General features: G+C 38.7%; 1 protein-coding gene across 7 annotated transcripts in view; it reads left to right on the top strand.

Annotated features, from left to right (window-relative positions):
* The window catches only part of PPFIA1 (PTPRF interacting protein alpha 1), a 104629-nt gene that overhangs the window by 82999 nt on the left and 9053 nt on the right, over positions 1-12577 (top strand). For 2 of the 7 annotated variants that reach the window (XM_060263267.1, XM_060263269.1), the window contains 8 exons: positions 4200-4281; positions 4376-4576; positions 6541-6603; positions 7324-7350; positions 8156-8331; positions 8411-8508; positions 10761-10936; positions 12308-12376. In XM_060263267.1, the coding sequence (XP_060119250.1) occupies positions 4200-4281; positions 4376-4576; positions 6541-6603; positions 7324-7350; positions 8156-8331; positions 8411-8508; positions 10761-10936; positions 12308-12376 (892 nt within the window). The remainder of the gene's footprint in view (positions 1-4199; positions 4282-4375; positions 4577-6540; positions 6604-7323; positions 7351-8155; positions 8332-8410; positions 8509-10760; positions 10937-12307; positions 12377-12577) is intronic. The other 5 variants (XM_060263270.1, XM_060263268.1, XM_060263273.1 and 2 more) reach the window with 3 other exon arrangements.

The raw sequence follows: 12577 nt of genomic DNA, 5'->3' as shown, positions 1-12577 counted from the left end.
AGCTCTGGCTGCCAAAAAGGGAGCTCCCATTCAGCTGTTTTTACTTGGCTGCAGGCATGCAACTAGGCAAAGAGGGAGCTAGAGGCAGAGAAGAAAAGGAACTGGAAGTCATTGCTCTGTGCTGTGTACAGTGGGGTTGGGGGTGTCAGCTGGGGTCAGGGCTCTGAGCCACCACCTGTCCCTCTGTTCAAGCTGAGCAGAAGGGTTTAGCTAGTGGGTTCCTTGGCTGAGGACCCACACACTCTCCCTCAGTGGGATTTTTGAACACCTGTCCCTGGCTGGAGTGGTGTCTGGTGGGCTAAGGGCTGTGAGCCACCACCTGTTCCTCTGCTCAAGCCAAGCAGATCTCCTGAAGTTCTCATCATGCATGGCTGTCATCTGTCCTCACCTGTCCTGCATGGTCATGAGTCTCCTCTCCCCCCCTCCACACAAGTGTCCTGAATGAGCAAGTGTTTTCCCACCTGAGAGACATCCTCAGCCCCCACCACTCACACCTGGACATGGTCCTGGTGGATGAGTTGGCCTTCCTTGAGGTCAGCTTCCCCCTGCTGGGCTACTCCTCTCTGGACCTTGGGAAGTAAAGATCCTTTTCACCATATCCACCTCTTCACAATGTATGTCTCCTACAAGAATCAGTGCTTCCAGCCTCCCCCACATGCATCTCTTCACGATTATTCCTCTCCAAGAATTGGCGCTTTCATCCTCCCCCATCCACACACATCTCTTTACCCAATGTGTCCCACCAAGAATTTTCTCTTCCAGCCCCCCCTCCACATTTGCCTCCTCACGAGTTGTGCCGCACCAAGAATCATTGTTTCCAGCCTTGCCCCATGCACATCTGCCTCCTCATTACTTGTGTCCCACCAAGAATTGTCACCTCCAGCCTCCCCTTGCCCACATCTTTCTGTTCATGAGTTGTGTCCTATCTAGAATCTGCACTTCCAGCCTCCCTTTATCCATGTATGCCTCTTCATTGGTTGTTACACCAAGGATCATTGTTTCCAGCCTTCCCCATCCATATATGCCTCTTCACAAGTTGTGTGCCACCAAGAATCGGTGCTTCCAGCCTCCCCCGTCCACACATCTCCAGCTTGCCTCCCTCATTAAGGACATTGTAGCTATATGTGTGCTATCTGCTCAGTTGTTTGGGTTCCATCACCCTCCTCTGGCAGGTGGGGGTGGACAGGACCAACACACAACCCAAACAATATCCACTTAATAACAAAACACCTATCTCACACCTAATGGACCAAGATTTACCTCACAGCGCAGCATCCACCATTGCAAAGTTCTACCTCAGCAAACATCCACCCATACAAGCAAGGAGGCAGGCAGGTGACCGTCTCCCAGGCCCAAGGGGGGGGGTTGGTGGTTCATCCCTCAAAACCCTATTACGAGAGGGAGACAGGCAGGTGACTCAAAGGGGAATGTGGCAGGCCACCCCTCAAAACCCTGTCACTAGGGGGAAGCAGGCAGGTGACCCTTCTGTACAGCATACATTTTTTTCATGTAAAGGGTGGTGTGGTTTTTTTGCTTCAAATTTACCCAAGTTCTGTTTCTCACCTCCTTTGTTTCCTTGATACTAATAATTGGTTTTCTGAGTGTATTGTTTACCCTTTGACTTGCACAAAAATTATTATAATTTTTAAATTAATCCCAATTACATTCTAATGCAATTTGTTGTCACTTCATTAAAAATCTTTTTAATTGCTTTTGTAACTAGATATTCCTGTGGGTTTTTATATCTCTTCTGATTTTTTTAAATCTCATGGACAAAGTCCATTTGTTTTGTGTTTTATGTGGAAAACTACATGTATTTTACTCTTCTTAGTGACTTGTATCCTAACTCTTCTGTGTCTACAGCATGTTCCTCCACTGCTAAAAAGTTTTTACTCGTGCAGACCAACATCTCCCAATGAGCAGAAAGCACCTAGCACTAGAGGAACATGCTCTACCACAGAACATCATTTACACAAGGGAGGAAAACTTTGTGGAGACAGAAGAAAGGGTTAGGATTCAAGCCAATATAGTTAGTAGTGCATGTTTTTCAGTTTGTTTATACTAAACAGTAGTTTTTTAAAATCTTAGTTTCACATTTTATTTCCTTCATTGCTTTATTCCTTTTTAATTTGCCATTTGGTGTGGTAGTGCAAAATCTGGGTAAGTTTATTCTAATTAACTTGTGCAGACTGTAGATGTGTGATGTGTTGCAGAAATGTTTTAAGTCAAGGTAGATTTTTATTCAATGTTAGTTATATTGATGAGGTGCTTTTTTTGCAACATAGATGTTAATAGCAATTACTAAAGAGTATGGTATAATAGTTAGCACTGGACTCTGCCAGCAGATGCTTAAATTCAAATCTCTGCTTGTGCCATGCAACTCATTCTGTGGTTTTTTTTTGGGGGGGGGGGTGTGTGCAGTCATTTTGTCATTCTTTCTAAGCCTAAGCTACTTCACAGAGGTGGGGGGGGAGGTGGAGTGCTCCATGTGTGCATCTATCCTGATCTCTTCAGAAGAATGGTTTGATGAATGAATTATTTATTTATTATGGTCAAAGGCCATAATAAAGGTTATATAAAGGTTCTAAAGGTTATATAAATTGTATTAAAACGAGCAGGTAAAATCCAGTAAGGGTTGGACGTTAATGGGAAGAATGATACAAAAGCTTGTTAGCATTTTCATGATAAGACTTAAAATCAGAAGCTTCTCAGTGAGAAGATCACTAATATTTCTTCAACATCAAGATAAGTAATCTTCCCTAAAAACCACCTACTACAGATACAGATCATCCTTTTACACTAGGAGGGTCTGCAGCTCAGTGGGAGAGTGCCTGCTTTGCATGCATAAGATCCAAGGATTAGCTTAGTCCTTTGCATTTCCAGTTAAAAGGATCAATTAGTAGGTGATATGTAAGACCTTTACCTGAGACCCAGGGAAGCTTTTGCCAGGACAACCTTGATAGACCAGTGGTTTAACTTGATATCTGACAGCTTCATGTATTAATGTTTCATATTGTTCCAAAGTGTACTCTTGCTTCAGATGATGATTGTTTTTTCAGACTGTAGAGGGTGCTGATCTGCAGTAGAACAGCTAGATTCAAAGTCCAACAGCACCTAGCTGTGTGAATTATTGTGCATCAAAAAGCATTTTTCAGAATCCACCTGCAAGGGAGCATATACCAGGTTACTCACTAGAACAGTTGCTAAATTTTAGAAAAGTAGAACAAGTAATTTAATCTGTACTGGCTACATGGAATATAAGCTCCAATTCAATTACGAGGCCATTGAAAAGACATATAATGCAACAGTGAAAGAATGTGTGTGCTAGTTTTTTTATAGTATGGAAATTATTTGGTAAAATCATAGAAGGCAGATGACTGTGCCAAACCTGTCTGAGTAGTGTAATGAGAAATTCTCTGAAAAATTAGGCATGATGAGGCTTTGTGTTATGGGTGGCTTTTTTTCTTTGTGAATTTTAATACTGCTGCATGTGTTGGGTGGAGAGCTTAAAAAAACATTAAAGTTTGTTTTAGAAACTGAATTGAAGTTTCTTTCAAATGCATGTGCTGAAATAATTGTTCAGTATAAGAAAACAGTGCCCTGACCTGGATAGCCCAAGCTAGTCCAGTCTCATCAGAACTTGGAAGTTAAGCAGGGTCGGTTCTGGTCAGTATTTGGGTGAGAAACCACCAAGGAATTCCAAGGTCACTACATAGAGACAGGCAATGACAGATCATCTCTGAACCTCTCTTGCCTTGGAAACCCTATAGGGTCACTATAAGTTGGCTGTGACTTCATGACGACAACAAGAAAATCAGTGCTGACCTAGCATTAGTTCATGGCATTTGCTTAAAAGCGCTCTCAAGAATCTCAGTGGTGGTACTTACTCAGACTATACTGTAGAATCATTGGCTCCTGCATCATGCCACTGTAGCACAACTGTGTACAATAAATAATTTAAGCAGAGAATTTCAGAAATATGATGGAATTAGCTTTCAAAGGGAAGAGTGCATTATACCAACAAGTTTATAGCTCTACTTACCTCATGCAGTGTACTTGCCATGGCTGTGTAGCTTTTAAGAGTATCGTGCTATGTTTGTGGAATTGTTGAAAGAAGGATGAACTGATGAACAGAAGCTGTGAGCAAAATATGCTGAAGTAATTATCTTAATAACATTGTATTTTGCTGTAATTTTTAGGCATGAGCTGCTTGAGGAAGCCAGGAGACAAGGGCTGCCCTTTGCTCAGTGGGATGGACCCACTGTTGTTGTCTGGTTAGAAGTATGGAATCTTTTGATTATGTTTGCCTCTACACTGTATTGCTTCCTGTTTGAGAACCTGCAGATAATGCTCAATCTATTTTTCTCATTGTCAGTTATGGGTTGGGATGCCTGCCTGGTATGTAGCTGCTTGCCGTGCAAATGTGAAAAGTGGTGCTATTATGTCAGCCTTATCTGATACGGAAATACAGCGTGAAATCGGAATCAGCAATCCTCTACATCGGTTAAAGCTGCGACTTGCCATTCAAGAGATCATGTCACTGACGAGTCCATCTGCTCCTCCTACATCAAGAACGGTAAGAGATATTGGAAGACATTGATGACATTTGATAGATGAGAAACTAGTGAATTATTTAGAGTTCTATCTTAATATTTGGGCTTTCGTCAGGAAGGCCAAATATTGTATCATAACAACTAAGATAAGGAAAAGCAAGCTGACTATTGCATAAAGTAAAGTAAGCTGTCTAAAACACTTTGCAAATACGATGCGTATTTTTGAAAATTAAGTGGCTCAGCATTTTAATGTGGGCATATACATTGTGTCACTTTCAAAGAAAGAGTTATCCATTGTCTTACCCATTACGTACTGGTCCCATAACTTATCATACCACATTTCATTTAAATTTTATAATAATAATTTTTTTAAAAAATTAAAAAACTACATTGTGTCAAATTGAAGGAAAGATATGCAATCATCAGAGCCATTAGAAGCTTATGGTGGATCCAGAATTGGGACCATGCTGAGAATGTTATTCAAAACTAACATTTTTTAACTTTTTAGGGGTGGGGTCTGGCAAGGAACTATTTAAAGTTATATTTTCTCCTAGGTGGAGGTAGTTCTCCTAAAATTGGTAGACTGCACAATTGTGCTTGAATATTGTGTTCGGTGAAGGAGGGATAGGAAGAGTTATCAGATTCCTTGCCCACTGTATTCTTTTGCTCACTTTATTATTTTGCTTGCCTTAGTGACAAGTTCCAGAGCAGTAGCAGTGTTGCAGGATTTAAAGAATAACAAACTTTTTTTCCATGGGCCAGAGCCTATTTAGCACAGTAACATTTTCCAGCCTTTAAAGTGCCACCAAGTTCTTCGTTAGGTGTTCTTACAGTTCGGAGTATGGATGATTGTCCAAATAAGAACTGTCTGTAGTTACATAACACTAGTCCACAAGGGAATATACATGTTATCTGCACAATAGGCATCCAGCAGGTCCACTGAGGCCTGATGCAAATCCATCTCTGTCACTTATTTGCTGGATTTGAGTGAAGGAATATGGTGTCTTGGGAATATTCTTGTTCTACTTGGAAAGGAAGTAGATGTAAAAGAATTGGAAAAGATCAAGGAAACTCACTTTTGTGCAATAAATTTTGCATCCTGAGAACATGTCTAGACTGAACTAGTATTATGCTATGTAAAATATATTTTATTTGAGAAATGATATGGTCTTGAAAGGCAGTTCCCTAATTTGCTTTTGTTGAAGACAGGAAATTATGTTTTGTGTCCTCAATAGAATGTATTAAGTAGATGTAAAAATGGTATTTGCATGTTTTTATTGGAGAAAAGCAAATGAAATACCTTAAAATATTTTTGGAGTTTTTCAGTATAAATATGTTTAAGCCACATTGCAAGCAATAGTTTCCAATTTTGCTTAACCTGTAATTTTGTACAGTGAAACATGGTTCAAATGTAGAAGCAGCCATGGCTTGGTGTTATGTGAACAAGCTTGGAAGGAATCTCTGTCTCATGTACTGCCTTTTCTTTGCCCACCACAGGCTAATTAGTTACCCTGCTAATTAGCCCACCACAGGCTAATTAGTTTTCAGGAAATGGTTTGTTGAAATGACTTCCTCTGTCCTGGTTGGCAGGCAAGTGCAAACCATAGTTTGTTGGTTTGGTGGATACATAGTTCAGCAAATTGCGGTTTGCTGAAAGCCAGCAGACATGTAAATAGGTTATGATATGCAAGGAGAGGATGGATGTGGAGAAAAGAGTGCATGAGCCCAAGTCCAGGTTCATTCAGTAGCATTAAAAGCATCGGTTGGCTTTGCATCTGAACCATGGCTAAGTTAGTTTTAGATGGGAAGTATGTTTGCTAGTAGGTATGCATCTTACATCAGTCTGTATTTAACAATCTAGAAACCATTGCTTTTGCCCATGCCTGCTCCTTATATGTACCTGTTGCTTATATATTCTGCAACCTTTCCTCTTTGTTACTGCTTTCCTTTCATTGGATGTGATTGGTTCACTATGGGGTCATATTAGACCACAGGAAATGTCTGGGTAACACATGAAGAAATGGAAAATCTTACATCTACTCCACAAACGGTTAGTTATAGCACTGAAGCTTCGGTTTTTACAGTGCATTTCCCATTTCTTGAGTGCTTGAATCATGTGCCTCTTAAGTCTATGAAAAGAGTAGTGTTAATGTAATCTAAATCTTTTTGTTATGACTGACTTTGATTACTAACCTCTCTGAAACTTACAAATCATATTATAAAATGTTTTTCCACCAAGATGGAAGAGATGGGGCAGGTATGGAATAGGTGTACTGAAGGCAAAACCTATGCATTGATTTCTGAGTAGTGTGAGAATATTTTAATCTTTCACTCAGGTTTATAACTAACAGCTGCTTCTTGTGTGGAAAAATTAAACAGTAAATGGTTTACTTTCTATGAATATAGATGCATCTGTACAAAACTCTGAACGCATGATGCTTGCATTCGTAAATTATTAGCATGTTTTTGTTTTGCCTTTGCAGTATGGCAGTAATCTGGAGGAGCTCTTGAATGCTCAGAAAAGGCTATGTACAATGTTGGATGCTGGGATAAATTTACTAATGGTGCCACAATCCAGGCAGTCACAAAACTGATATTGAAAAGTCTGTCAAATGCATACCTTATACAGGTCTGCAGAGTTCTTCTGTCTGGTTAAGTGCCTTTTTCTGTGCACTAGATTATGGCCATTACCTTGAACTTGCTTGCTCTACTAATCTGATAAATACTAATGTTTGTGTGTTCTTTTGCTTTTCTAATTACATAACATCAGGAAGATGAGGAAGGAAGCTGGGCTCAGGTTGGAGACTTTTTCTATTAACATGCTGTAGCTTAAAAGTTGACACTTATCCTTATTTTTAAAGCATGTTCTTAAGAAATACGTTCTTTTTGCCAGTAAACAGTCTGTATCACACCAAGAAGAGGATCTATGCAAATGGGGCAAAGTCAGTTTAGCATTGATTGCTGTTTCTAGCTGAAACAGCCAAAACCAGATACAGGATTTTTAAATGAGTCATTTGTATTTTATTGTTCATGGCCATATGCTAGCCAACTGAAATTATTATCATGTGTATTTTAATCCCATTAAGCCATTAAAGGTGACTGAAACTACTGAGAAGAGTTTTGTGAGAAATCAGCAATGCATAACCCAAACACAAAATGCATGGCTACTAATTTTTACTTTTGCTATATTCCGTTTCTGGCAAATCCATTCAGAATTTAAATATTTGATTGAAATTTTTCTCAGCAGGCGCTTCCTTACTCTGTATACAAGTGTTTCAGTGATGTCTGCTATTGTAACCATGTCAACTGTGAAATGGTGGCGCATCTCTAGAAGAGGTAGATAAGAACCAGGAAGCTGCAGGCAATAATAACTGCCTCATACAGTCCCCAGATATTTGGAGAACATATGTCTACCTCCTTCATGGTTTACAGATTTTACTTAGCAAACATCTGTGTGCTCCAGCTGCTCTGTAAAGTGGCTGTAAGCTTTTAAGACACTGGCTTTCAGTAGTTAAACCTCACTCAGTGTGAAACAAGGCACAAGCTATATTTTAAAACTCCTTTTTTTAAATTGCACTGCTATTGTTTTCATCTTTAAATAGACCTTAGCCTATGGTGATATGAACCATGAGTGGATTGGCAACGAATGGCTTCCCAGCTTGGGGCTGCCTCAGTATCGCAGTTACTTTATGGAATGTCTTGTTGATGCAAGAATGCTGGACCACTTAACAAAAAAAGATCTTCGTGGGCAACTTAAAATGGTTGACAGTTTTCACAGGTAAACTTATTTAAATCTTACTGTTATTAGTCAGAATTTCAGCTGTACTTCCTAATGGCTATATAAAATATTTTAACAGAAATAGCTTCCAGTGTGGCATTATGTGTCTGCGGAGATTAAATTATGACCGAAAAGAACTTGAAAGAAGAAGAGAAGAAAGTCAGAATGAAGTTAAAGGTAATCATTTATTTCTCTGTTTTTAGCTTTGTTTGCTAATAGTATATGAAATTGAAGATTGTATTTGAAAGAAAAACTACTGTATGCCCAGAAGTCCTTTCCACTTCTGTGCAGAGTTCTTTGGCTTCCAGCCCTTGCCTGCAAACATCAGCATCTTCTCTTGCCCTTGACTTGATATGGAAAACTGTCATGTTTGGTATTTAAGCACTTGCAATAATACTTAGAAAGGTAGAACTGTGAATGGAATTATGTTTTCAGTGTGCTGGTTGATGCAGCACTGTAGTAAATGCTAAGTATAAATATTCCTGCCCCTTTATAAAGGCCTTTAGTAGGTTCTGAAATGTTCTGATATTTCTTTGCAACTCAAAAATAAGTTATTCTTCTTTTATATTAAATCTATACTCAGTGCAGTAAACATTTCGTATCACCTGTTGATAACATCAACTGTGTGAAATACAAAATTTGATTTAATTGATCAGTGCCCAATAAAGTAGTATTGGTTGGATCTTATGAAGTGCCAATGTGGTCCAGACTACAGAGTTCACTTCCCACAAACTAGAGGAGTCACACTGGGGAGGGGGGAATAAATAAAAATGCCCCTCTCTTATATAAACTGCTCTGGGATCTGAGAAAGAGCTTATGCAGTGTGTTTGATTTTCCCACTCTACTTGTAGGCTGTCGTGCTATTTCTGATAGTCACCTTCTTTTAGAAGCTGCTCTCTATAGGATTTGGGGAAGGATTCAGTGCTATTGGGGAAGTAGCAAGGATCCCTTCAGTGAGCTCTGCTGAATTCATAGGATGCAAACCAGTATATATAATTTACCAGTTTATATTCTTTGCTTCATCACTGTGGGTTGGATCTAATAAACTGTACGAGCTGCTCTGCAAATGGAACAAGAGCTCACACAGAGCATGGGGTGTGTGGATGGATTTTATGGCTTCTGTTGTTCATAATTCTGTTCCGTTCCTGAGGACCTATTGACCCTTAGGGGCATGTTTTTTGAGGTACAGGGGTATATAGAAGAGATTTGTTCCATATACTCAATGCATTCATGGTTCATTAGAAATGGCACCACCTGTTTACATGATAGAGATTTCTGCAGACTTGTCTGTATAAAAATACTAGTAGATTTAAACAGCTCCTCCCCATGTACATTTACAAACTAAAAACCACAGCCAGATGAAGACTGAGCATGCTTATTCTCTCCCGAGAAATAGAAATTGGAAAAAAGGGGGGGGATATGGAAAAAATGAAAGGAGGAGAATTAATATCCAAGAAAAATATACCTCAAGTCTTTATTAGACTTTCAGCAACACAGAGGACAGTGATCCTCATGTCTTAGTATAAAGTAGAGGGAATAAATGAAATGAGCAGCAGTGTACAAATGTGGTGGTTGCTTTGTTTTCAGGTGGTGTTGTCAGATACTTTTATTCCTTTTTGCTGGTGGAATCCCCTATTTGTTTTTTTCTTTTATACCAGCGATATGCCTTTTATCCACACAAATAACACTAATAATGCTTATTCTTTAATAGAAAAGAAAATCCAGTATGAGAAAATACAACATGGTGTAGAAATAATGTGTTAGTTCAATTTAGCACAATAAAAAAGTCAAGCAAAAATGAAAAGGAATATTTGGGCTGAAATTTGAGGGGGAGATGTACTACAGAATTGAGTAGATACCTAGCCTTGAGATGAACTGCCTCTAGCTCTACTAACCCCTCCCCAGACTCTCCTATACAGCCTCAAGAGGCAAAGAATACTTACAGTTATAGAAGTGTCAATGTCATATAAATGTTTGTGTGTGTAACCCCAGAAACTCTAATGTCTGAAAAAATATCAAAAGGTAGGAAGGCATTGGGAAGGGGATATAGGCACCACTTTGTTGGGCTCAAACTCAGTTCTCACATCTGTTAATTGCTTTATTATCTAGCCCTGGTGCTCAGCAGTCTTTTTGCAGTATAAGAGAAAGAGAATTTCCCTGTTGCTTTTAATAACTGGAAGCAGGAGTGGAATTCTAGCAGGAGCTCTTTTGCATATTAGGCCTCACCCTGCTGATGTAGCCAGTCCTCCAAGAGCTTAAAAGACCCTTTTTTGTAAATTCTTACAATTGGCTACATCAGGGTTGTGTGACCTAATATGCAAATACTAGAATTCCACCCCTGACTGAAAGTATATCAAAACTTTTGTCTTCTGTTTTTTCAAATTATTAGTTATTTTATGACTTCTGAACATTTACTTTTCTCTCTTTAGATGTCCTTGTCTGGAGCAATGAGAGAATGATTCATTGGGTGGTGTCAATTGGTCTCAAAGAATATGCAAATAATCTTATAGAAAGTGGAGTTCATGGCACACTTGTGGCCTTAGATGAAACTTTTGATCACAATGCATTAGCTCTTTTATTACAAATACCCACTCAGAATACACAGGTAATGTTAAATCAAACTGGGGTTGGGTGTTCTTGTAGACATAATTTGACTATTATAGTATCTAACTTAGAGCCAACAAATAAGCTTTTATAGATTGTCCGTTTTGAAAGATTCTTTTGGTGTTCAAAACTTCTGTATCTCATGGAAACTTTTCACATTCTCTAAAATATCACTTGTTCTGACACATCCATTTAGGTTGACTTTTCTCCATTAAATGTAATTTCTAAGATGCAAACTTGCTAACTTTTATCCAAGTGTATCTTCTTGGCTACAGAAAGCGAGTTAGATACCAAAGACCACAAACAGAACTCTATTCACAGGACAGATCTTTCACACCTTCAGCTACAACCTGCTGAGCTAATTGGAAGCAGGCTCTGGTCCCTTTGGGAACAGCACAAGTTGCAGTTTGAGGTCTGTAGTGGGAGGGGGTTGGTGAAAATCATTTTGCCCTTGTGAGAGTGGAAGTGCCTTCACTTGCACATCATTGGTTAAGCTTGACATAATTTTATAAAGAATAGTGGAATTGTGTCTATTTAAAATAAAATCCAGGCAAGACTTCATAGAGTAAACCTGAAATATGATTAAAAATGCTGGAAGGGATCAGGACTTACCACAGGCTACATTGTTGGTGGGCCTGCAAAAAGAAAAATTTTGGAAGGACATAGTAGATCATATTAAACAAATGACAGGAATATACCTGCCTTACAATGTCATGTCAATCTTCCTCCACCACTGGCCGGATGCACCCTATAATAGACAAATGAGAAAATTATTAACCTCGCTTTTAACAGTTGCTAAACATTTAATTGCTTTTAAATAGAAATGCAAGGAGCCCCCTACAGTTAAGTTGTGGTTTAATAGCTTATGGGACCACTTTATATTGGGTAAGATGGTAAATCAATATTTCTCAACTGACCCTGCGAAATATTGTGATACATTTGTGCAGATGTGGCTCCCAATAGTTACTTACCTTATTGAACATGATATGCTTCCAATCAATCCATATTATTCTGATCTGATGTATTTTTAAATTATTTAAAAGTAGATTATAGTCGAAAGCATAATTGCAGTCATGAACCTTTTAAAACATGCTGTTTTATATGAAATATTATGCTAGTGGTAATTACCTGTATTAAGATTGTTGCTCGGTTATTTTATATTTGAATGTAGAATGCAGAAATTTGTTTATTAATACACTACTAGTTTAATATAAAATAAAATAAAACTCTTTAAATTTTCAGAGCGGATAAAGGTGGATAGTATCATTATACAGCCTAAATGGACGGCCACGTTAAAACTTAATTTATAACTGCAATTTTCAAATGGTATCTCAAATATTTTGCCTTTTGTTTTTTTATTATTATTATTTAGGCCCGTTCTGTGTTGGAAAGGGAATTCAATAACCTTCTTGTTATGGGCACGGACAGAAAGTTTGATGAAGTGAGTTTATTTTTGTTTGTTTCATGAGTAGAGCTACAGTGCTTTCAAACAATTAGAAGCTATTTATATAGATCAGAGGTGTCGAACCTGTTTGTTACAAGGGGTGGATTTGACATTTGTTTGTTACAAGGGGTGGATTTGATCCAGTGCTCCTGGGGAGGGGGAGGTATGGCGGTGGGAACAGACAGCAATATAACGGAA

Source organism: Heteronotia binoei, chromosome 21, assembly GCF_032191835.1.
Source record: "Heteronotia binoei isolate CCM8104 ecotype False Entrance Well chromosome 21, APGP_CSIRO_Hbin_v1, whole genome shotgun sequence".
Taxonomy (NCBI): Eukaryota; Metazoa; Chordata; class Lepidosauria; order Squamata; family Gekkonidae; genus Heteronotia; species Heteronotia binoei.
This window is presented reverse-complemented; position numbering and strand designations above follow the sequence as displayed.